Source organism: Lupinus angustifolius, chromosome LG20, assembly GCF_001865875.1.
Source record: "Lupinus angustifolius cultivar Tanjil chromosome LG20, LupAngTanjil_v1.0, whole genome shotgun sequence".
In the NCBI taxonomy this organism is placed as follows: domain Eukaryota; kingdom Viridiplantae; phylum Streptophyta; class Magnoliopsida; order Fabales; family Fabaceae; genus Lupinus; species Lupinus angustifolius.
Window position 1 is genome coordinate 3,871,247 of NC_032028.1, and position 23,155 is coordinate 3,894,401.

Sequence of the window (23,155 nt, forward strand, 5' to 3'; positions counted from 1 at the left end):
ACTGTTTATGTCTCGTGAGGATAGTAAAAGTTTCTACTTAATCAGGTGTTCATGTTTGCCAATTAAAATTAAAATCTAACTCGACCTGATGGGCTTCTATCACATTGAAAGAAATAAAAAACTTGGCTTAACCACGATATGACTATGAGGTTTTTGTTTGAACTTTAAGATGCCTTTATATAATCATAACTATATTAGACATCATATTAACATCTATTTTCTTGGACATAATTAATGCTCACAACAAGTTTGATTAATAATAGCCAATGTGGTTCTCAAATACTTTCAAGTTTCTTTCCTGCTGAATTCTACAAAATTCATTTTCTCATGTTAGACCGTAAAACCTTATGCAAAGGTGAATATATAGTTCAATGTCAAATCCCCAATTGAGGGTGAAGGCCATTTCGAGGAGGAAAATAGTCATTCCCGCACATCCTTCTTCTAATACAATTGTGCATAGCTACTTTGTAATAATTTAATCATAACCTATTATTGTTATCAAAATGAAAACTAAGAGTAAAAAATATCACATGTTGATGAGAAGGTGACCATAGAAAACATGAGATCAATGATAATGAATAATTAATCGGAGATAGTGTGCATCACAATAATTGATTAGAGATACCCCTTTCTTATCTATAGATCATTTTGTTGTGATGTTGCTTAGTAGGAGTACTCAATCCAAATATAAAATATCAATTGAATTGAATAATTAAAGCAAATGAATTTATACATCAATTTGCAAAAAAGACCTCAAAAATCTTTACCCCATAAAACTAGTGCCATGTGAAAACCAAATATTGATTTCGTGTTTTCTTCTGGTCTCACATTAACTATCATTACACCAAGGACTTGTTTAATAGTCAAGATAAGATATATAGGATAGTTTCTTCTATTTTGTTACACTCCAGAGTTTGGTGAGCCAACATAGTGATATTTCATCATATTAGTTAATATTTTTTTTTATCTTGTGGGAAGAGTTGTGTTAGAAATTAGAATAACAATACATTTCTTCTTCATCATACACCTCATACTTGAACACCAACACACTACCACCATTGTGATTATCACACTAATGTTATAATTACTTGATTTGCACAAACACCAAATAAGATAGGAGAGTTTATCATTCTCTTATAGATCCTACTTCTATCATGTTCTCTATCACATATTTTTCTTTCCATTAAACCGCCCCTAGAAGATAAATCACATTTTTAGTTTCATAATATATTATTTTTTTGGTTTCTTAATCAATGTTAATCGCAAACAAAACTAAATAAAATTATTTGGACTCTATAAGACAAAACTAGTTTATATGCTTGTAATTTATATATTGCAACCGGTTGAAAGATGTGAGAACTTAGTTGAACACTTATAACATTGTAGCAAGTTGATTGGATGAGAATTATCTAACAAATTAGTTGTACAATTAGTCAAAATTTGTTAAATAACCAAAAACATATAACAAATTGATGTACTATTAATGACATTTATTATTTGATATAAAATGTAAGAAAGGTGATGTTTAGGAATTATTGATTAATATAATATCTATGTATTATTAGAGTAAAATTTTATATATACTCAATATATCATTTATTATATAATAACTCTTATCGTAGAGACAAAACGTACTTATAGTCTTCCTTACAAATATTTCTTAAAGCTTGTCAACTGAGTCAATAAATTATAATCTTAATAACCTCTTGTTACCAAAACTAATGAGGTCAGTTTCAAATCTCTTACCTATACAAGAATCTAATTTGTGATGAATTTATAAGTACATATGTGAACTTTGAACGAGAGACTTTATAACCTAGTATTATATTTTCTTAAAATAAGGTTTGTGTTAACCAAACATGCTATTGATAATGTCATTGATTTTTGTAGATTCCAATTATCTCCAAAATATGTGTTCAAAAAGTCCCCACTAGATTGTAAGTATCAAAAACAGGCAAACAAAAAACAATGATAGGTCCTATTCAGTATTCACCCTCATCTCCTTTCCACACTCTCTACTCACACTATATATAAAGAGACACAAACCATCATCAACTTTTCATTCTCAATTCAATTTCATTCCAAAACCCCTATTAAACCCTCCAATCCCAAATATATCACTCAATTCTTGCATAATGTCAAACACTAATGCTTTGGCTCCTTCTAGAACCCACGGTTCTGACCGCTTCTATTGTCCTCCTCCTGTTCGCAGAAACCAGAAACTTCAACAAATTCAGAGACCCTTCAACTCTGATACCCGAGTTGACTCAGTTGAACCGGATTTGCGAACCGACTCTCATGACTCGGCATTGTTGCGGCCTAACTCGGTTGCATCCTCTTCCCCACCGATCACGAATAGTTACACTAATTTCGATCGAATTTTGGAATCACTCACCCCTTTTGTCCCTGCTCAAATATCATCTGAGGTAGTCGATGGAATCTTTGGTGTATTTTTTCGTGCTTAAATCATCAAAAACTGTGGAAAAATTTTATTTTTTTTATGATTTTCTCTCCTCAGCACTATAACCCACTTGCGGATTTCTGTGTCATGAAATTTTGAATAATTTAATTTGGGTTGAGTTCATTGTATTACGTGTCTTGTTTCTCAGGTTACTTTGTTTTATTGTCTCTATTGGTTTTGATTGAGCTATCAGTCAATTGTAACTGTAGAACTTAGTTTTGAAGAAGCAGTATCTTGAGTTGACTTTTGAATTGTTTGGTCAAGCTGAAATGTTAAATTGGTCCTTCAAAGACATAAACGTCACTAACTTAATCCTCCAAAATTAGGGCACTAAATAAGTTCCTGAACGTTTAAAGTTAAGTCCTAAGAGATTCGAAGTCCCACAAAATATGTTCTTACAAGGACCAAGTTTTGCCTTTTGGGAACTTATTTGGTTGCATTTTTATTTGGAGGACCAATTTAGTGGCCCTTGTATCCTTGGAGAACTAAGTTGACATTTTACTCTTTTGTAAATTGTAGGAAAGGAGTCCTATGTCGGAACAACGTATGCTACCCCTCCATGTGTCACTCAAATATTAAAAAACATTCAATAACTTCATTTCTTAACTAATTAGAGGGAGTTAAGCAGGGAGGTTGGTTCCTCACATTTATCCCTTTACCACCAATGGTAGATAGGAACCGAACTGTCTCACAGCGCTTTAAATCCAACTCTCGTACCACTTGAATCAGCGAACAGTTAAACCCTTGGTACAAGGAGTGGGACGACATATGTTATCTTGTTATGTCCAGGTTGTTTTGTGAATGTGGCTTATTTTGTATGCTTACTTGGTTTGTGCTTTCAACGTTTATTTCCTTGTTTATGTTGTTAATTGAACTGATAGGCTTTTATTTTGTTGCACAGCCTGGAGTGAAGGGACATAGGGCCCCTCAATCTAACTCAGATCCTTGGTTCTTCCTTGAGGACCTCTGGGAGTCTTTCACAGAGTCTAGTGCATATGGAGTAGAAGTTCCACTAATAATAAATGGAAGCGAATCCATTCAGCAATACTATATCCCATATCTGTCAGCAATTCAACTATACGCGGAGGAGAGGTTGGTCCGTTTAGCTTAATATCCACTCCTCCTATCTGGCTTGTTTTCTCTTGTTCAATGATACTGCTAGATTCTTAAGATATTGGGAAATGTTTTTTCTGAGATGACTGATCCAACAACTATAATTTTGATGACCTTACTTGAAGTGCTGCTTCAATGAAGGCAGATTGAGAGATGTGACAACTTGGTTAGCACTAAATGATTTTCTTCACTTGTTAGTACTTCTATGTTCAAAGGACAATTAATTTTAGAAATGAAAGATGGTTGACTTAAATGATTACAGTCTTTCTAAATGCAGTTCACTTCAATCACATCCATATGGCATTGTATTATGTTATTGTGTGAGATGTGAAGTTCACCCAAGTTGTTAGCACGATGACATGCAAAGTTTTTGCTGCTATTATCTTGTCCTGATTTCTTTGATAAATAATTGGCTATTGTGAAGCTAATTTGTAAATTGGTGGTCTAGTTACGAAGCTGAGGTCTCTAGCTCATCCGGGCAGCTTGTATATGAATATTTTGAAGGAGCTCTGCCACATCTCCGCCCTCCTTTTCACAATAAAGTAAGTCCTTTCTTCTCAGATCTACCTATTAGATTCTTATTTTTCTCTTAATTTTGACACTACTGATATCTTTTTCATCTCAGATTTCCATTCTTGCTTCTGAGTTTCCGAACCTAAAGAAGTATGGGAGTAATGATCTATTGCCTTCTAGTTGGTTTTCTGTGTCATGGTAAGTGTCAAACAATTATTCTGTTGTTTTCATTTTAAATTATTGCCTAAATTCCGCCTTGTCCTTATAACAGATTGAACTTGGGTACAGGTATCCAATTTATAGAATACCAGTTGGCTCAACACTGAAGAGTTTGGATGCATCTTTCCTCACCTTCCATTCACTGTCAACTAACTCTAGAAGTATATCTATCTATCTCTTTCATTCTAACAATTAACAATACATAAATACTGAAGTTCCGATTTATTGAACCTGATTTTGTATCTTCTTAATTGTCACAGGCAGAGATCAACCGCAGCGTTCTTGTAGTGGCAGGATGGTTCAACCTGTTGATATATCTCTTCCCATTTTTGGATTTGCTTCTTATAAGTATAGAGGCTCAGTTTTGTCTCCTGATGGAGCCTCTGAATTGGTTCAAGCGAACTCTCTATTGCTGGCTGCTGCTGATTGGCTACAGAGTTTACAGGTCAAACATCCTGATTACGAGCACTTTGTTAGCCGTAGTTCACAACGGAGATGACTAGGGATATGATTCGACGTATTCTTCTACAGACTAAGTGAAGTTCCTACTAGAGTTATAATGGCAGGTGATCAAAGTTAACTACCAAGCATGAAACCCTCTGACTAACCATCTTGATTCAGCCTCTCCTTATGATTATTTGAAGCATCTCTATTGGAGTTGCTATATACACATTTACGGAAGTTTATGATTTGAGTCACTTGAAGCCTACAATGTCCCTGAAAGGCTTCAATTTCCCTTATACGCCTAGAGAGTTAAATTTTGGAGCCTTTTATTTTTTTAAAATTCCATAATACCTTCCTCTTTATATTCCTCAACTCCATACTCTACTCACACCATTCTTCTTTTTTTTATCAAACCACAAACCTCATAACCTCAAACCCACCACCATCTCAGTCCCCATACTCCAAATATTTTCTTTTTCGTTTGTTACTTTTCATTTCCGACTAACCTATGTCGGAAGTGAAAACACCTTCGACAACCATTAGTCGGAAGTGAAAATTACAAAGAAACATTTTCAACAATTGTTGGTAGGAGAGGATTATACATTATGACAATGTGTTTGTCAGCTTGTATAATTTTATTAAAAAAATATATACTTCTGACAATCATATGTGTTTACCATTAAGATTTTTGCATCAGAAAACAGAAAAAGGTGATGAGCTAATGCAGCCACTTCGAAGGGACATAAGATAGTGTCCATGACAGCATGCGTGCCTAGTGATCTCATTCATATCACTCACATTCTCATTTTTATTAGCTGACACCATTATCGGTGATGAAAATTTTGAGGTAGATATCTATCTATAGTGCATAAATTATGTGTTAACTGGGTCAACCTACTGAAAGGTTAACTTTTAAAGACAGGAAACTGATTACTCTGATTTTGGGGTCCAAAATACCTATTCTGACTCTTGGTTGTCATGATGTATTATTTCAGAAATGCATTCCGATGACCCAGTTGGAAAAATTGCTCAGAATTGTTAATGTTGTATAAACAAACAATTTTCAGATAAAAAGAATGTACGTTACATTAGATTACTGGTTATTCTACATCACTGCATGTTAAATTTATACCACTGCATGTAGCACTAGCCTTTCTTTTATTATGTCTCAGTCCTGGGATCAGCTTTTCCCATATTATTGGATCATTCATCATTTACTAAGGAAATATACGTTGCGGTCACACAACATGGAGTATGATTGGTCCATTTTAGAAGCTCTTGAGATTTTACCGAGATTGTCGCTCCTGCCCCCTCCCATATTGGTCGTGAAGGAGACAACCTTGTTGTTATGGAAATGGGACATTGGCAATAGATAAGAATGTGTTTGTGTCATTCTCGGCCAGCTTGCACCTTGGATGTTCCTCCAATTCAGATGTTGTTGATTTTTAGTTCCATGTTTCTGTCACGTCTCTGTTACATTAATTGATGGCTAACATTAACGTCTGAACCAAAATTATGTGAGGCACCTAACATTCAAAGCAGAGGAAATTGGAAGACAAAAACAAATCAAAATCCACTACTTTGGTAGTGTTTGTAACAAAAGCCATAACCGCGTTATGCTATAAGCATAATGATTCACATTCTCTGCAAGTATTTTTAAAGCTGGAGTTTGGTGTCAGGATGAGATTACTAGAGGTGAATCGATACTCTTAAATATTCATTTACATCACTTTCACCTATCATAACTATTTTTAAGCCTGTGATTAAAAATATAGGTAGCTAGTTAATAGAAACATAGAATTGTGAATAGGAGAATTAAATGTCAATAGTTCACACGGCTATTAGTACTCTTAGTTAACAATTCACAATGTTTATTAACTATAACAATTTTGGAAGATAAAATTTTAAAAGAATGATTAGTTAACGAAAACTTGGACACCAATAAGGACTTGATCAATAGTTGGATAAATCTAGACCTCCAATATCATACGATATTAAAAATTGAGATTCGATTCTTGAGAGTAACGCTTACTAGAAGAGTATGTTTCAATAACGATAAGCATATATCCTCATCCAAAGAGCAAAAGATCTTGATGAGGAAAAAATACAAAAACAATTTATATGAAAAATCAAATTTCTAATTGATGGAGTGAAAAATTACTGCAGGTTTGTGAGGAAAGGTCTGGAATTATATCAATGAGTAGCATAGTTACATGATTTGTAATGTTGAGTTTGGTGTGTAGTAGTACTCTTATGTGATTCATGATTTTCTTATATTATTATTATTACAAAAGTCTTTTATAGAGAACTCAATATGTATATCCGATACACACGATGCATAGTAACTATGGTAAGTACCTTCCTTGATTAAGTGCTCATTAAAATGATCAAAGTTGAGGTCCCCCTAAATGCAGACACCTATATGGTTTACAGTTTTTAATGTCTGGGTACCTAAATCAATTTTAGTTCATATAAGCATTTTCAAACACGACCCACGTGAATGATGCATGAACTACATTGTGACTTGTGAGTAGTGATATTGACTGTTGTTAATTGTATTATGTAAATGAGTGCATTAATAATAAGATATTTTTATATTTTTATATTTTTATATATAATAAAATAATAATTTATCATTAAAAAACACACAATAAATAAGTATTTGTCTTTCCATTAGTTGAGATGTAAATAGTGGGGGCAACTTAGTGTTGGTGGACCAGGAACATGGAATGTCTATGGTCCAGTGTGCAACCAAATTAACTCTCGCCCACAGGTTTATAGCTGTAAAGGTTCCAAACCTCTCTTCTCTTTTTTTTGGATACTATTGTACTTCTCTTCCTCTTCATTTTGTTCTTTTCTTTGGCTTTGTAAATGACTGGTTAACATCCCAAACTCTGGAACCAAATACGCCACTATTTATAGGATCTCAACTATTATGTGTGGTTACAATAGAGAAGTCATACGAGCGAGAAATCTAGATATTTTCGAACTTCATTCGGAATTAAGAGTAAGATAATTCTCATTTTCTTTAGAGTATCTTTTTGCCTAATTTGCAAGAGCTCTTGAAGTACTGTTAAATGTGAATTAGAAAGCCTCCAATAATATATATTTTGACCTACACATTAATTAGAATCAACCAAATATCATGTTTAAGTGTCTCTCACATTTGTTACCGGTGGATAAGTCATTCAGCATATAAGTTTTGTGGGTTAAAAAAAGTGGTTGGTCACGGTCAGGACAGAATAAGTGGAATGCTCACAAATTTGTGTCTCTGTCTCAACAGAAAAATTATTCTTTAAATACTTACAAAAGAAAAGGGAAAATATCTACCAAAATAACAAAACTACTTGAAGAATAATAGTACCAATTATAGGAAGAAGACTAAAATTTAATAAATCTTATGCTAGAGTTGGATACTAACAACAAATACCGGTCTATGAAAAATGATCCTCTTTCATTCTGCGAACACATAAGATTTAAGTGCATAAATGTTATTTGTCACCATTTATAGCCTCAAACAACATGTTCGACACACATTATATACATTTTCATTGGTTTTTTATTGGACTATCCGGTAGAGATTTTCTAAATCGGAGGGAATGCATTAGTCATTGTGACAAACCTCCGGTATATCAAGCAAAATTTCTCCATATTTTATTCACTTATATTTTTCTCATAAGCAATATTCTGAAATGGTAGGGTAACACTATATGGCATGATATTTTAGTGGTCCAGTGACTAGATAGTCCTCTTAAAAGCATATTCGTTGTTCTAAGAAAAGTCTTCTACGTCTACCCATCGTTGATGTTCCAGGAAGATTTTAACAAGCTATTAAACAGAGAGAGAAAATTCACCAAAATTTTACCTACTCCTTTACGTTAATTTAGTTCTCATACCTAGCAGCCTAGCGTTTTACCTTTATATGCGAATGGTTTAAGGAATTACTATAATGATTGTTAACTGCATCTTGCTACTTTTTCTTCTTCTTTCAATTAGGGACTGAGAGGCTTATAAAAAAGACAGAATATAGATGAAACATTATTGGAGTTTAAACTCATTCATCATTTATAAATTAACTATTAAATAAATGAACCGATTCTCCGTGACTTCTTGCAACCTTTTCTAATGAAACGTAGATTTATTAAAATTCATATAGATTGTTTAATGATCAATAAAAAGTAAATTTGATGAAATTATATGGTTTCCTTCAATAAATCTTGATTAGAAAATTGGAATTCTCAAGAGCTGGGCTTGCTCGTGAAAGATCCCACCGACAGATTACCAAATTATTTGAGGACGCATTATTTGTTAATTTGATGCATAGCATTAGCATTTATTGATTGATGATGGGGGCACTAACTTGAGACAAGGACCAACTTGAATTAGGCCCAGGTCAAATAAAATTGGAAAATGATGACATCACCACTTTTATTTATCACAAGACTTCTTACACATTATTTGTACATATTGTTATTTTCAAAATGAAAATCAATAGTTATGACATAGGTGTAAAAAGAAATTTTGGAGAAAAAAGAATGTGATAGTATCACTGTAATAAATTAATCACTCAATGGTCTAAATTTCGCTTCCATCGTTATTAATTTGCCATTTTAATATTATCCTATGATATGAACTTCTAAAATAAACCAAGAACACATACACCAGGATGAAATGAGGAACCAATTGATTAAGATTGGTTATGGGGCTAAAATCCCGTGTACCTCCCAGCAGTCAGAAAGAGCCATGAAAAATCTTTGACAATTTGCACCCAATGAGCGACTTTTATTTACCTTCAAATTTTTACTGTAAAACCCATGAAAGAATCTGCATATTGACATTGAAAAGACAAATCAGGTTCCAACTCCATCCACGTGAATTAACTACTTTTACCCATTCAGATTTTGGTGACAAACAATTTTTACTAGGAATAATTTATTTTGCTTCATAAAGTTGAAGTCATTCCAAATGCTAGGAGACAAGAAAATGAACATAGAAAATGCATAAGAATTAATAAAGGGGAAAATGGTTGGTTGTACCAAGAGTTTTTTTAGTAGAACAAAGTACCAAGTGGAACTAATGAACTATGTTTTTTAACTACCCCATGTCCATCTCCAAATTCTAGCACTAGTTCAAACATATAACATAAAATCAAAACAATAAAAAAACGAACACCCTTTTGATTATAATAGGCCAAGGCATAAGTTGCAACGTCCTAATCTATTATTAGAGGTATATCATCTTGAACCCGACACTAGACCTTTCTTCAATAATTTAATCTACTATCTAAGTATCATATAGCCTCCAGCTAGCAAAGCCCAAAAGCCAACGATGTTACTCAAATATTCATTATTCCCATACAATATTCACAACCTACTTTAGATTGCATAATAACTTGAGATAAAAAAAAACAATTGAGTGATAGCCTCCACTCCAACCGATCACATTATTTTACACAATGGCTTCCTTTCTCTTCAAAATGTATCTCAAAGAAAATGAAATAATAAATTTAATGTAGCTCCCAAACAAGATAGAAGAATCCAATTAACGGACCACGTGTAATCCCAGAGGTGAATAGGAATCGGTCCCCACACCCTCTCATTAAGCAGACAGTTACAGGTAACAATGACATCAACAGCTTTCAAAACATATAACCATTGAACTTGAATTGTTCAACCTCCTAGCTATGCTTCCATCACATTATTTTAAATGAGATTATTAAGATAATGGAAGATATAAGCAAAAATACAAATTGGCAACTATTCATGTGGTGGATTACAAAGGACAAAAATGAGAGTTGAGGAAGATAGTTCACAAATGTTCAGCAGAAGAATCACTGGTACCCTTAGGTTAGCCTTTAAGCTTAGTTGGCAACGCAATATATCCATGAAACCCATTGGATTGTTTCTAATTCGATATAATATTGCCAGCAAATAGCTTCATATATCTATCACCGTAGACGTGGACAACTAAGCTATCCAGCAACACACGTTTCTTCCTGCTTCTGCTTATCACGTTATTAATTAAAAATAACTAGAAACCACAACAGTTTTAGCTTCTATTCTCAACCAACCACTTCCCAACACAAACTTCACTGAAGAGGGTAGAATGTAATTTTTTCACATGGGAACCGCTAATACCCACCAACCAACCTCAAAATCACATTAAGAGGATCTACCACCGTGAATGATTTTTCGTTCTAGTTTCCCTGCTTATTTTATATATGTTTAAATTTCTCAAATAGATTAAAGAACATTTATTCTAATGCTGAACTTCTATTACTTATCTCAGAACACATGGTGAACCTATCCACATGTGGTCTCTGGTCTCCACCGCTTGCAGTCAAGGTCATTCATGGAATAAATCGTAAAAAATTCCAAACAATAAAACAAGAACCCAACCTGACACTACTCAAAGAAACAGTTTACAAATTAAATAATGTTATGTTAGATGTCAGTTGCATTTGTTTAATTTAATGGGATTATTGAAAAGCTAAAAACCATCGTTTTTTTAATCTTCTTCAAACTCAATCCAAGAGAGCAGCTTTTTCTTAATGTTGATGCGCGTCTAAATGCTGCAGTAAGCTTGGTTCATTCATCAATTACAAGGTTACTTTAAATCATATCTTTATACAACTGATAGTTAATTAATCATGATTAGGTGAAATAAAAAATTATAACTATAATTGGTTGGTTAATACTAAAAAGTGCAAGTAGACAGTTTGGGATAGAATACCATTTGCCGATCAGAATATCCAGCTGGTTTTCTTTTTGCATTTCAGAGAAAGAACCACATAATAGAATAACAGAGTACAACTACAACATGAAAAAATGGCCTGAGAAAAAATATAACAAAACTACGAAAAACTAATGAATGTGTTCATAGAAAGGAGAATAGAGGGAACAAAATATTAATGAAGAAATAAAAATTGGGCAGTAATTAAATTTAAATAAACAGAAGGAAGTGACAAGAGTAATGAATTTACCAGCGACTACCCCTCATTGAGTGTGTCCGTACAAATCGTATGGGGCCCAGAGAGCATCGAGCGGGCAAGGCCGCTTCGAATCTAACCGGAGCCACGGCTTTCCGCTACCGGACCAGTGAAGAAGACTCACCGGACCGGCGTGGAGGTCACGGCAGCTCCCTCGAACATTATCGCCACCCAAACCGTGCTGATTCCAACGATGCTCAATTGGCGCCACGTGTCCCGCGAAAACAAGTAGAAACGGTGGAAGCGAACCAAGCTCATAAATCCTATGACTCTTCTGGATCTCCATCCACCTCTCTATCCTGCGCGTGTACCCCACTCTCCTCCATTTCACGAGATCTATGACCATCACTCCAGTATTAAAGTAACACGGCCTCCGCCCTGCAAACGCGGCGGAGAATCGCCGGTCCGACCAGAACCCCGCCGTGAAATACTTAGTGAAGTTCGCGTGACAGTATTCCGGAGCCCCGATCGTCGAACCACCCAAACTCGTAGTCCACAATTTCTCAACATCATCAACCACAACGAGATCAGAATCTAAATAAATCACTCTGTGAACGCAACTTTCAAGAAGATCTGGTAAATAATTTCTCGCATAGTTTAACGGTTGCTCCAACGCTTGTCTCACAGAAGTTGAGATCAGATTCTTCACAATATCTGGATGGAAATAATACACCTTGAATTTCAACTCAGGGAATGTGGAACGAACTAGGGATTCAAGATTCGTCTGAGTGAGCAAGAAATGGAAGAAAATATTATCAGGGCACTGTGAATGTTGCAAGATTGAATGAACGGCCGCGATTGAGCCTCGTAGGTATTCAAGATCGAGGGTTATGGCCACGTGTACCAAAGAAGGGTCACACACACCGGTTCGATTGTTTGAACCGCATTGTTCGGCATTGCGGAATGTAGAGGCTTGGCGATATGAGAACCGGTCTAGGTGATTGGAGCGGATTGCTTCGGCTGGGTGGAAAGATTGGAGAGAAGGAGAAAGAAGAATGAGAAGCATCGCAGCAGAACAAAACCCTGAGAATCTCATTAGCCACAACATCGTGAACCCCCTTCTCTTCTTCTTTCTTTTCCACTTGAAATTGAAGCGATCGGTGAGATAAGAAGAGAAGAAGGAAAGGGTTACTTTAATGTCAGCCAGTATTGTGGGAATAAAGAATGGAAAGGATTCGGTGGTGGTAGTGGTGGAGGAGGAGGAGAAGAGAGAAGACGACGGAAAGAATTTGATGGTGCACCGTCGCGCTTTCTCTACTCTCTTCCTCTCTTTATCTCTCTTTAATTAATAGATGTAATGTTTTTTAAGGAAATAATAATACTCGTAATGCATTATTATTACTCAAAAATTGGGAGTGAAGGGTAGCGAGTAAGGAGGATACTACAGAGAGATGCAGACACGGAGATAGAGAGAAAGAGAGGCCTTTTCTTTCTTTCCACCTTAGCCTAGTATTTGGGGATTGTTATTTCCCTTTTCCACCGTACAAATGCTTCACGGCCCCAAACACACCATTATAATATTTACCTCATTGCATTTTAGTCCTTTGTTTATTATTGTATTTTATGAGTTTTAATCCTCCAATTTTTTGAAGTTTTGCGTTGTTAATTCCTACTTTAATTTTGTTACTTAAATTGGAAAGCTGTTTTTTTTACTATGTGCTCATTATTTATATTCATGAATCTCTCGTCATTAACATGTATCCAAAAAAAATGAATCTCATTAATATTATTATATCAGTTTTATTATTTTAGTAATTAAAAATTCCCATTTGGGCTAAAAATAATTAAAAAAATGGAATGGTTAAAAGAAAGAGTATGAGTATAAAGAAAAAAATGAGAAATTGAGTTAATTGTAAGAGTTATTTGGTAAAAATGAATGAATCAGAAGAGGTAGAAAATATGTTTTTATTAAAAAGACAATTTTATCTTTATAAATAATAATAAGTATTTGATAATTGTAAATGCAAAAAACTCTCATCCTTTAACATTTCTTCTCACGTAGATCTTATCACTTTTATTTTTTCTCTTTATACCTTCTTCTACTAAATGAGAGAAAGAATTTTATTCTCCTTCAAGTATCTCTTTCTCTTTTCTTTATTAGTTTGTTCTCTCGACATAAATGCATCACTAATCATGTACAATTTAATAGAGGGTAACAAAATTTATAATAAACAATCATTCCACTACATCACAATATGAATAACATGAATTTATATATGGCAAAACAGACAATGCATATGGCATTCCTACATTTTTGTGTGGGTATGGCATAAATATGCACACTTTCTATTAGGCAATACGGCATTCTGCGCACGTAATTGAAGAAAAATATGAGAACTCTAAATAAAATTATAATATAGTTTCTTTCTTTCAAAAAATTATGATGTAATTTGTTTTTTTTAACTTCATATAAAATATCAAAAAAAATCTCTTCAACTACTTTATTTAATTTAGTTATTTTATTATGAGTTATTATTTTTTAATTATTTATCAATGCCTAAAGGCCACCCACATGCCCATTAGCCAACTTTAAAATTTGCTGTTAAAAGATACTAAATGCTAGTATCCGCTTAAATTTTGCGAACACAAATAAAATGGTTAAACCTTTTAGTTTAAGGCCAAAAAAATTCCAAGAGGGAGCCAACAAGATAAAATGAAATATGATTTTTTTCATTATTTTGTATATTAAGGAAGTAGTGCCCCATTTTTTAATTTCAGTATATTATGCATAATATTAGTATTATAATTAATAGAATAATGATTTTAGTATTATAATTTAAATAATAAATATTTACCTAACAAGGCCAAATACAATAAATAAATAAGTAGTTAGGTTTTTATGCATGATATTAGATGTCTAATTTTAGAGGTGCAAACAGTTCTGGATTGAAATGTGAAATCCATAAAAATGAACTGAATGAAATTGAAAAATATGGTTTAGTTCAATAGTTCTATTCTATGAATTTTAAAAAAAAACTATTTCTAAATAGTTTGTTTTATAGTTCTACAGTTTGGAACTTTGAAAACTAAACTACAAAACCAATAAACAATTTATAATTATCAATTTCTATCTTGAAGACTATTATAAGCAAAAAAATAATTAAACAAGTTCTTATAACATTTGAATACACCTAGATAATATTTTTCTCGTAATAACAAACTAATAAAATGTTAGTGAGAAATAATAATGAAAGCTAAAACTTAATACATGCGACAAAGTTTAGCATGTTCTATTAAAAAGGAAAGTGATAAACTGAACCCAACCATTAATAATTGATTCAATTCAGACGATGAATAATAACTTAAACCGAACTAATAATCTCATTTGTTATCCTTATTTTTTGAAAGAGGATAATTTCTCATTACCATTAATTGAAAACTCATAATAATAATAGGAATGTTCTTTTAACGAAGGCCAAGTAAATGGGGGAAACTATGAGCACGTATCTCTTCCCCAAAGGGAATTACCTTTTCAAAAGACCAATTGTCACACTCTTTTCCATCCAATTGATTATACTCAGAGCATCGTCAATGGTGCATTACTTATTGCTTATTTTATATATGTGTACAATTTTTCATAACTTCATTGACTCAAGTTAAAATCCCTTCCAAAGATAAAACTCTTATTTTTTTATATTAAATTGTCCCTACAAACTTTTCTCACATTTATAATTCACAATAAAACATATCAAATATATAATTAAAATAAAATGGTCAAAACCAAGTCAATTTAATATAATAAGAAGAATTTGATTAATAATTATTTAAGATGCTTTAAAAATAAAATTCTAAATAATAAAAATAGAATTATTGAATTATAAAATATATAAACAAAATTTATGATAATATGTAATTAAGACATTTTTCAAAGTTGACTTGTCTAGTAGGATGCTTTTAACAAAAGTAGTTCATCCCTTATATATAGCATATGCAAGATAACATCCCAAATCATATGTATGATGATTCACAACATAACATACCTTAGAGCTCACACATTTCGAACATCATTAAAAAATGTTTAAAATTTATGCATTATAGTAAAGTTTTTATTTAGGAGTATATCATCTACCGTTTATTGATATTATTTTTATTTGAAAGTCAATGATAACTAACATGTGAGTGATAAATGGTTTGCTGATAGTGTAAAAAACAATTACACAGTTAATATATACTGTTGGTACAGTGGAAGTGATCGTTGTGCAACATTTGTCACAAGCAATCAAGTAAATGACGAGTAAATAGAAGAAAAGAAACAAGAGAATTTGTTAACGGGGTTCGGCCAATTATTACAAACCCTAGCACACCTATGGGCCCATCTGCCCATGTGGTGTTTCCTATTAGGTGTTTATATCTGGTGTACATTATAATAAGGGACTTGAGTTCAATATATTAATTACTCTACTCTATTCTAATTCTAGACAATATGAGACTTCATATAATAACATGTTTCAAACATTCCCACCATGTACATATTAAATCCTTAAAAATATTGGACCAGTTTAGTAATATCTCTATTTCAACTCGCAACATCCATAAAGGTATACCAAATCCGCCGGACTAGGTATTTGAACTCAGGTATGGGTGTGTCATTATTCATTACCCTTTCATTTGTCATGTGAGTATGAGGTACAAATTAGCACATAACTATATTACTGGTTCAAACTACTTGCTTTGAAGGTGTTAGCATTAATCCCCTGACTCCATCTTTAAATTTAATCCAAATCCTTATAAAAATTAGTTGTATAGATTTTAAATTATTTTTAATTAAAAAATTATAAATTATCAAACTTATGATAATCTTATATTCAAGTATTGGATTTTTTAACACTTAAGATGATCGAGACACTTTTAAATTGGATAGATGAGTTCACATTCGTAAGTTTGTTAGCTTTTTAATTAGTTTATATTATCAGGATGTCCTCAAAAAGGGATTTGTCCTTCAATTGATCATAAATATTTGTACATGAAAATGCTGCCAATTCATAAGCACAAGTATCATCTGATGAGTATCCCATTTAAAAATGATTACTTCTTAATTATTCTATCCGCCAATAATTGTTAGTCTAATGCATCATTATTATTATTAGTTAATTACAATTAATATTAAATATAGATAAAAATTATAAGTGTATGAATTTTATAGGAGGAGAGATATACTTACTTCAATAGTAAATTTTTTAAACTTGTTCCTCATTCTAGCCATCAATCCTAGGAAAATCCAATTGTTTGAATTAATGAGTAGATTTAAATTATTAGATATTTATAAAATTGATGGCTAGAATATTGTCAGTGTATCATTCAACATTTATTTTTACATAAATAGTGTATAGTTGTTATACTCTTAAATATATTATATTTAAATACAATGGGACAGGTCCGAATAATGCAATACCCAGATTTATCCAGACTCATTGTCATTCGTAAATGGCAGGAGGTGTAAATAAAATAAAATGTTGAAAATGAGTCTATTATTTCTCAGTAGAATAGATAGTTAATTTATTTAAAAGTATATAATGTTTTATATCCTTTTTAAACTTTAAAACCCCAATAATTTAATTAGATTTAATCCAGTTGACTTTAGATCTGGGTGTTAACCTTGCCATTCCTCACTGTGTGTTAACATCTGAATTCATTTGTTTATCCCTCATTAATAATTTCTTCTGTTACCAATAATTGAATTTAAATTTCCAATTCATAAAATATTCCACTTTAAATATATGCTACGGTCAACAGTTTCAAATTACAAACTAAAACAATATATATTTTTAAAAGGATGTAATTTATCACATTTAATATTCATTTTTTTTGTTTACATAACAAATATCTTTCTTTGATATAATTTTAAGGATTTAATACGTATACTGATAATATAAGTGTTTTTTATACTGCTAATAAATTATCTATCATTGTTAGTTATTATTAACTCTTACTCTTAAATAAAAATAATGGAAATGGATAGGGTAAAGTTTTGACTTTCTAATTTTATTGTAGTCGAAAACATTGGATAGTGCATTTCGTTCTTCCACCAAAAGCTTTTATTTCAGATTAGGACTCCAGGCGTGCTTAAAGGGAAGTAGATATTATTTGACCAACCACTAATTTATAAATTAACTTAATTTAAATATATATATAACCCCCATCTTTTTTTTAAGTGATTTTTTACATAACAAGGGTGCTATACTGTTATTCTATAAATAAATAAGTTTTTGTTTGATTGTGTCATTTAATGGTTCACCTTGTTATTTGACTTCATTAAAAAATGTTACGTTTTTTCGTATAGGACTGAAGTTTGAAACATTTTAATCTTAATCATAGTATTTTCTTTTCCTTGTAATACTTCCTCTCACTTATTTTGGTAGAAATAATAACAGTCTCTTTAAAATTATTCCGTTTACAATAATTATAGATTTATAATTTCTAGATTGTTTCCTGGACATTATAATATTATTTTACTTAAGTATCGACAACATTATATCATTAGTTTTTAAGAAAATATAAATAGTGTATTTTAATTTTTTGGGTGCGACTCCTAAGTGTACTAATTTTGACAATTAAATATGAATAATTAAAATTATTATACATTATTTAATAAATTCATATTAAAATACATTCATTAGTTTTTCTATGGTTCTACCCAACTTTTGATATTGTCTTTTGTAAACAATGTAGGCTTCAAGAGAAATGGTAATTTGGGCTAACAGATGTGCCCTCATAATCCATGTCTATATTTGGGTGTTGATGTCTTGTCCACTTTAAATATGGGAAGGATAGACTTGTGGGTCACTCGCTATGCAATTAAAAAAATACACAAAATAAAAAATTATTTTACTACCACAATTTTTAAATTACACATAATAATTTAATAATTTAAGCAATTTAACATTGCATATCTTTCAAATGCAATGGAAAATAAAAAATAACACATAATAATTAAGATTATAATGTCTGCAAGTAGTCCGTTATGTCCGTTAAAAATGCGCACGAGTGAAGTGAGTATTTTGGACTGATGATATATTGTCCTTGTCATGTCTACTCAATAAATGCGAGCGAACCCCATAGAGATATCCTAAATGTCTAATTGTTTCATCATGGTTTCAAGACACGTCATGTCCGCCCACCTATGCACATGTCCTAGTCAAATATCACGCAAGAGAGATCTTGCTAGTACATCTATCAATCATGCATAAATACCAGACATATTTAGGTAAATAATGACATTGACAAGACAAGCTCTCAACAACAATGTAGAGGTCCACTGACCTCACCCACAGGACTGTCACGCTATCTGAACAGTAATGTCACACTACATGCACAACTAGGGATGTCAATGGGTACCCGGACCTGTAGGTGCCTACAAAAATACCCGCAATGGGTTGGGTTTGGGTCCATATTTTTGAACCCGCGTTAATTGAGACCCGAGATTTTAAGACCTGCTATTGGATGAGTTTGAGTTTGGGTAATGAGGTACCCAGACCCACAGGTACCCGGACTCGCTATTCCTTCATATATATATATTGTTAATCTATAATGTTATGTTGTTAAAGATTGTTAAACGATAATGTTAATAATATTATGTTGTTAAGTAGTGATGTGATGTTATGTTGTTATTTTATATGTATAATCTGATATTTTGTTGATTGAACAATTCCAATAAGATCAATTTTACATCGTATATTAAAATAGTAAATTTAAAATGTGTTTAAAACTTTAAATATTTTTTATAACTTTTTCTATTGTTGATTATCTAAATAACACATAAGATTGTAAGAAACAAACACAAAATTACATAAATTGCTCGCAATTATTTGTAACGTTTTTTGAATTTGTGGGTACTCGCATATCTGCTGGGTACCCAAGGACCCGTAGGTAGCAGACCCGACAAGTATCATCACGAATTTGGGGCCGGTCTGAGTACAAAAATGAAGCAACGGGGCGGGTCCGAGTAATGCACTATCCGAACCCATCCAAACTCATTGCCATCCTTATGCACAACATAGACCTTTGCCACAGAGTTGCTCATGTCGTGTACACCCTGCATTGCCCCATACCATATGACAAGAACAACTCTATTATATGGCTATAATAATTCGGACATGTTATAAATCAACCATCATGGATAAAGCATTGTACAAGCCAGAGTAAGGATGTGAAGAGACGCCCGACACAAATAAAGCAATTCACGCTTGCCTAGGGCAGGCCTGACATGACAAAATGTTCAGTCACACCAATAACATCTAACAAATAATATTTCATGCACAAACTCCTCTATAAATAAGAGGAGACCCCTCATAAGGAAGTTAACATCTCTTACTATCTTATATTTTTTGATCTTATTCTCTATACATACATATCTCCATATAGTGACTTGAACAGTAGAATATCTTTTAAAGTACTCACTCTAACACCCTTAGACCAAACTCATACAACATTCAAGCAATCCCTTGCCTATGTCCAACATTCTAGTCCCACAACCTCCATAATGAAGAACACCAATTATAGGCTTAAGTGTGAGATGAGCATCAAAATACTATCCAACTTACTTATTATATATAAAGTTATTCATGTGTGAATAATTGTTATTGTGAGAAATGAGAATAATTAATATTAATCGATAAATCTTATTTGAACATTCATGATTAAAAGAAATGATCATATAATTAATAACTAACTTTTTATCTGCTGTATAATATATATATATATATATATATATATATATATTATACAGCAGATCGAATTTGTTTTATTTTTTGTTGAATATTTTAATCTTTTATTTACTTAGTTTCAACACATTTAAAAGCTGGATATAGCTTTTGTTTAGTTTTATAAATTATCGATAGATGAAAAAGGAAAGGGTATAATAAGATGAGAAATTGGAACTGAACTCGCAATTCAAATTCTGCGCATTCGGTAAGTTAGATTGTGTTTGGAATGAAGGAAAATGAAAGATTAGGAATTAGAGATAGTAAAAATGAGCGTATAAGCTAAAATTATCCTTGTACTTTAATAGACAAAAAATGAAAGAGACAAAACTTAGTATGACACCACTCAAAATAAAATTCTCACTAATTTGGGGAGAGAACAAAAGAGAGAGGTTTGTCTTTTGCCAAATTATTAAAACTTCCTTCTCACTAAAATTGTTAAAAACAATTGAGAAGTTGAATTCTTGTTAATCTAAAAAAAATAAAAGCATATAATAATAAAAAAATAATTTTTTTCATTAATGAACACTAATAATACTAAGTTAGACAAAAGAAACTAAATGTTACATAAAAAGCGTCTCACACGTAGTAGTAAATAATGAATCCTTTTCCTTTATGAAACCTTTTTCATCCACCAGTCCATATTTGTACAAACAAGCTTTTTGTTTATAAAAGTTATTGGGTCTGTGAAAGAGAAGAGAAAAATTAAGATCAAAATGTTAAAAGTAAAGTAGAAAGTTAAATATTTCTGCAGTGAAATAGTAAAAAATCAGTAGTGGAATAAAATAAACGAACAAATTACTAATATTTAAAAAATGTGAAAATACATTTTTGAATTGACAAAATTGGTAGTAACAGAGGAGGGCCCGCATAATCTAATGGAGGTTGTTTTACTACACAGTGTCGTGTAGTTTAAAACGAAATTCACGAGGCCAGGCTGAGTGAGTGGTGCTGTGTATATCTTACTTTTTCTGTATTTTTTTGCTGATGTTTTAATATTATTTATTCCGTCGGAAGTTAAATATAATTTGACAAAAAATACACTTAAAACTTAATTAAAACGGAAGAGAGATATATGACTGAAATATGAAATCAAAGTAATAAATAAGGATATAACTAAAATATATATTAGTTGTTTTGTGTTTTTAAAATATCAGAAAATATGAAACAATACCAAAAAATCAAAAGCTTTGAAACTTAGGAAATACATCAAAAAGAATTATGTGAATTTCATCATCTCTCATCAAAATTGAAAATCTAACCAAAAAAACATAATTACTGTTGCTGTCTCTATCCTTAATAGTTGGTCAAAGGACTGAAACCAGTATCTTTGCCAGTTGGGAAGATATTTAGCTATTAATGTTTTCTCCCAATTATAGAGTTCTGTGGAAGAGGAGATTTACCATGCTCCTTCAACTGAACACCACAGCTGTCGGGTCACATATGTCATATGTGTTAAGAAAGAGAGAGAAAAAAGTAGTGGGCAACATTATTTATACATGGACAAATTTACATGTGTGGTATATCTTGACTGAAATATTACAGTTTTGATATATATTTTTTATTTATTACATGAACGGTGTAGTTTTTAGAAACTCGGCAATGACATTGCCAAGTATCTTTATTTTTTTAAATTTCCCTCAAACAAACTTGGCAATAGGATAGACGTTTTTCCACTTTATCATATTTTAATAAACTCATCTACGGTATTGTATTGGAGTTTATCATTTTTTTTAAATTTCCCCTATAGCTAACTCGTCAATTCTAAAAGAGTTTTCAATTTTTTATTTTATTTTCTAACTCAAAATTGGCAATAGGATTGAAGTATCTTTTTTTACTCTCTCCAAAATTGGAAAGCCTATTGGAGTTTCTATTTATTTTATTTTTCCCCAACAAAATCGTGTTCTACATTAAAGTTTTCCAACAAAACTAGTAATGAAATGAAATCTTCCGAAATTGTATTCAACATTGAATTAATCTCACACTACTACATTTTCACCATTTCTCAGAGCTACACACTCAATTCAATCAACAGTTACAAAAGAAAACACACAAAAATATAATACAAGTTATTCAATCATGCACAAGAAGATGAAATACAGAAGCTTGATAAAGAGCTTGAAGAAAACCTGAAACACAAAAGTAATAAGTAATAAAGAAAAGAAAAAGGAGAGAAATGTTGGATGTGGAAGAAGAGATAATGGTTACCTCACGAAATTGGAGGAGACCGAGTTAGCCTAAATAGGAGATGGCACCGTGAGAGAATTCAACGGCGATGATGAGCTGAACGAAGCTCATCTTCTCGGACCGCATCAGATCCATCGACGACAAGTTATCGATGAATTTTTCCATTTTCCCAGAAAACTCAATGAAAATGGATATGAGATTCTCCTATTTAGGTCTGAGTGATTCCAAAAACTCCTATTCAGTTGACGAGTTACCTTTAGGGAAATTGAAAAAATATATAGAAAACTCCAATGTAGCCGACCATTTTGGTTGGGGGAAAAATAAAAATAAAAATAGAAATTCCAATGGAGTTTCTAATTCTAGAGAGAGTAAAAAAAGTACTCAAACCCTATTGAAAAAAAATGAAAACTCCTATATGATTCACACGATTTAGCTTGAGGGAAATTTAAAAAAAATTTAAAAAAAATGGAAAAATCCAATGTAGTAGACGAGTTTATTAAAATATAATAAAGTTGAAAAACGTTTACTCTA

The 23,155-nt window shown here is 32.0% G+C and overlaps 2 protein-coding genes across 8 annotated transcripts; one reads left to right on the top strand and one right to left on the bottom strand.

Annotated features, from left to right (window-relative positions):
- LOC109335199 lies at window positions 1,961-5,313 on the top strand. 3 transcript variants are annotated; one of them, XM_019571311.1, is made up of 7 exons: window positions 2,346-2,426; window positions 2,981-3,250; window positions 3,363-3,553; window positions 4,023-4,116; window positions 4,200-4,285; window positions 4,376-4,467; window positions 4,567-5,313. In XM_019571311.1, exons 2-7 carry the CDS (start codon window positions 3,230-3,232, stop codon window positions 4,803-4,805), a joined length of 723 nt encoding a protein of 240 aa, XP_019426856.1. In that variant the 5' UTR covers window positions 2,346-2,426; window positions 2,981-3,229; the 3' UTR covers window positions 4,806-5,313. The 3 variants fall into 3 exon arrangements, with proteins under 3 accessions (XP_019426855.1, XP_019426854.1, XP_019426856.1); XM_019571310.1 differs by lacking the exon at window positions 2,981-3,250 and having other exon boundaries at window positions 1,961-2,426; window positions 4,571-5,313; XM_019571309.1 differs by lacking the exon at window positions 2,981-3,250 and having other exon boundaries at window positions 1,964-2,426.
- Window positions 9,278-21,498, bottom strand: LOC109336151 (probable galacturonosyltransferase-like 7). 5 transcript variants are annotated; one of them, XR_002106310.1, is made up of 3 exons: window positions 11,733-13,232; window positions 11,483-11,562; window positions 9,278-9,574 (listed from the first exon to the last, which is right to left on the bottom strand). XR_002106310.1 is itself a non-coding variant. In XM_019572564.1 (3 exons), the coding sequence occupies exon 2, from the start codon at window positions 12,784-12,786 to the stop codon at window positions 11,746-11,748; it is 1,041 nt and encodes a 346-aa protein (XP_019428109.1). In that variant the 5' UTR covers window positions 12,787-13,017; window positions 21,489-21,498; the 3' UTR covers window positions 9,278-9,574; window positions 11,733-11,745. The 5 variants fall into 5 exon arrangements, 3 of the variants coding, with proteins under 3 accessions (XP_019428109.1, XP_019428111.1, XP_019428112.1); XR_002106309.1 differs by having other exon boundaries at window positions 11,483-11,582; XM_019572564.1 differs by lacking the exon at window positions 11,483-11,562 and adding an exon at window positions 21,489-21,498 and having other exon boundaries at window positions 11,733-13,017.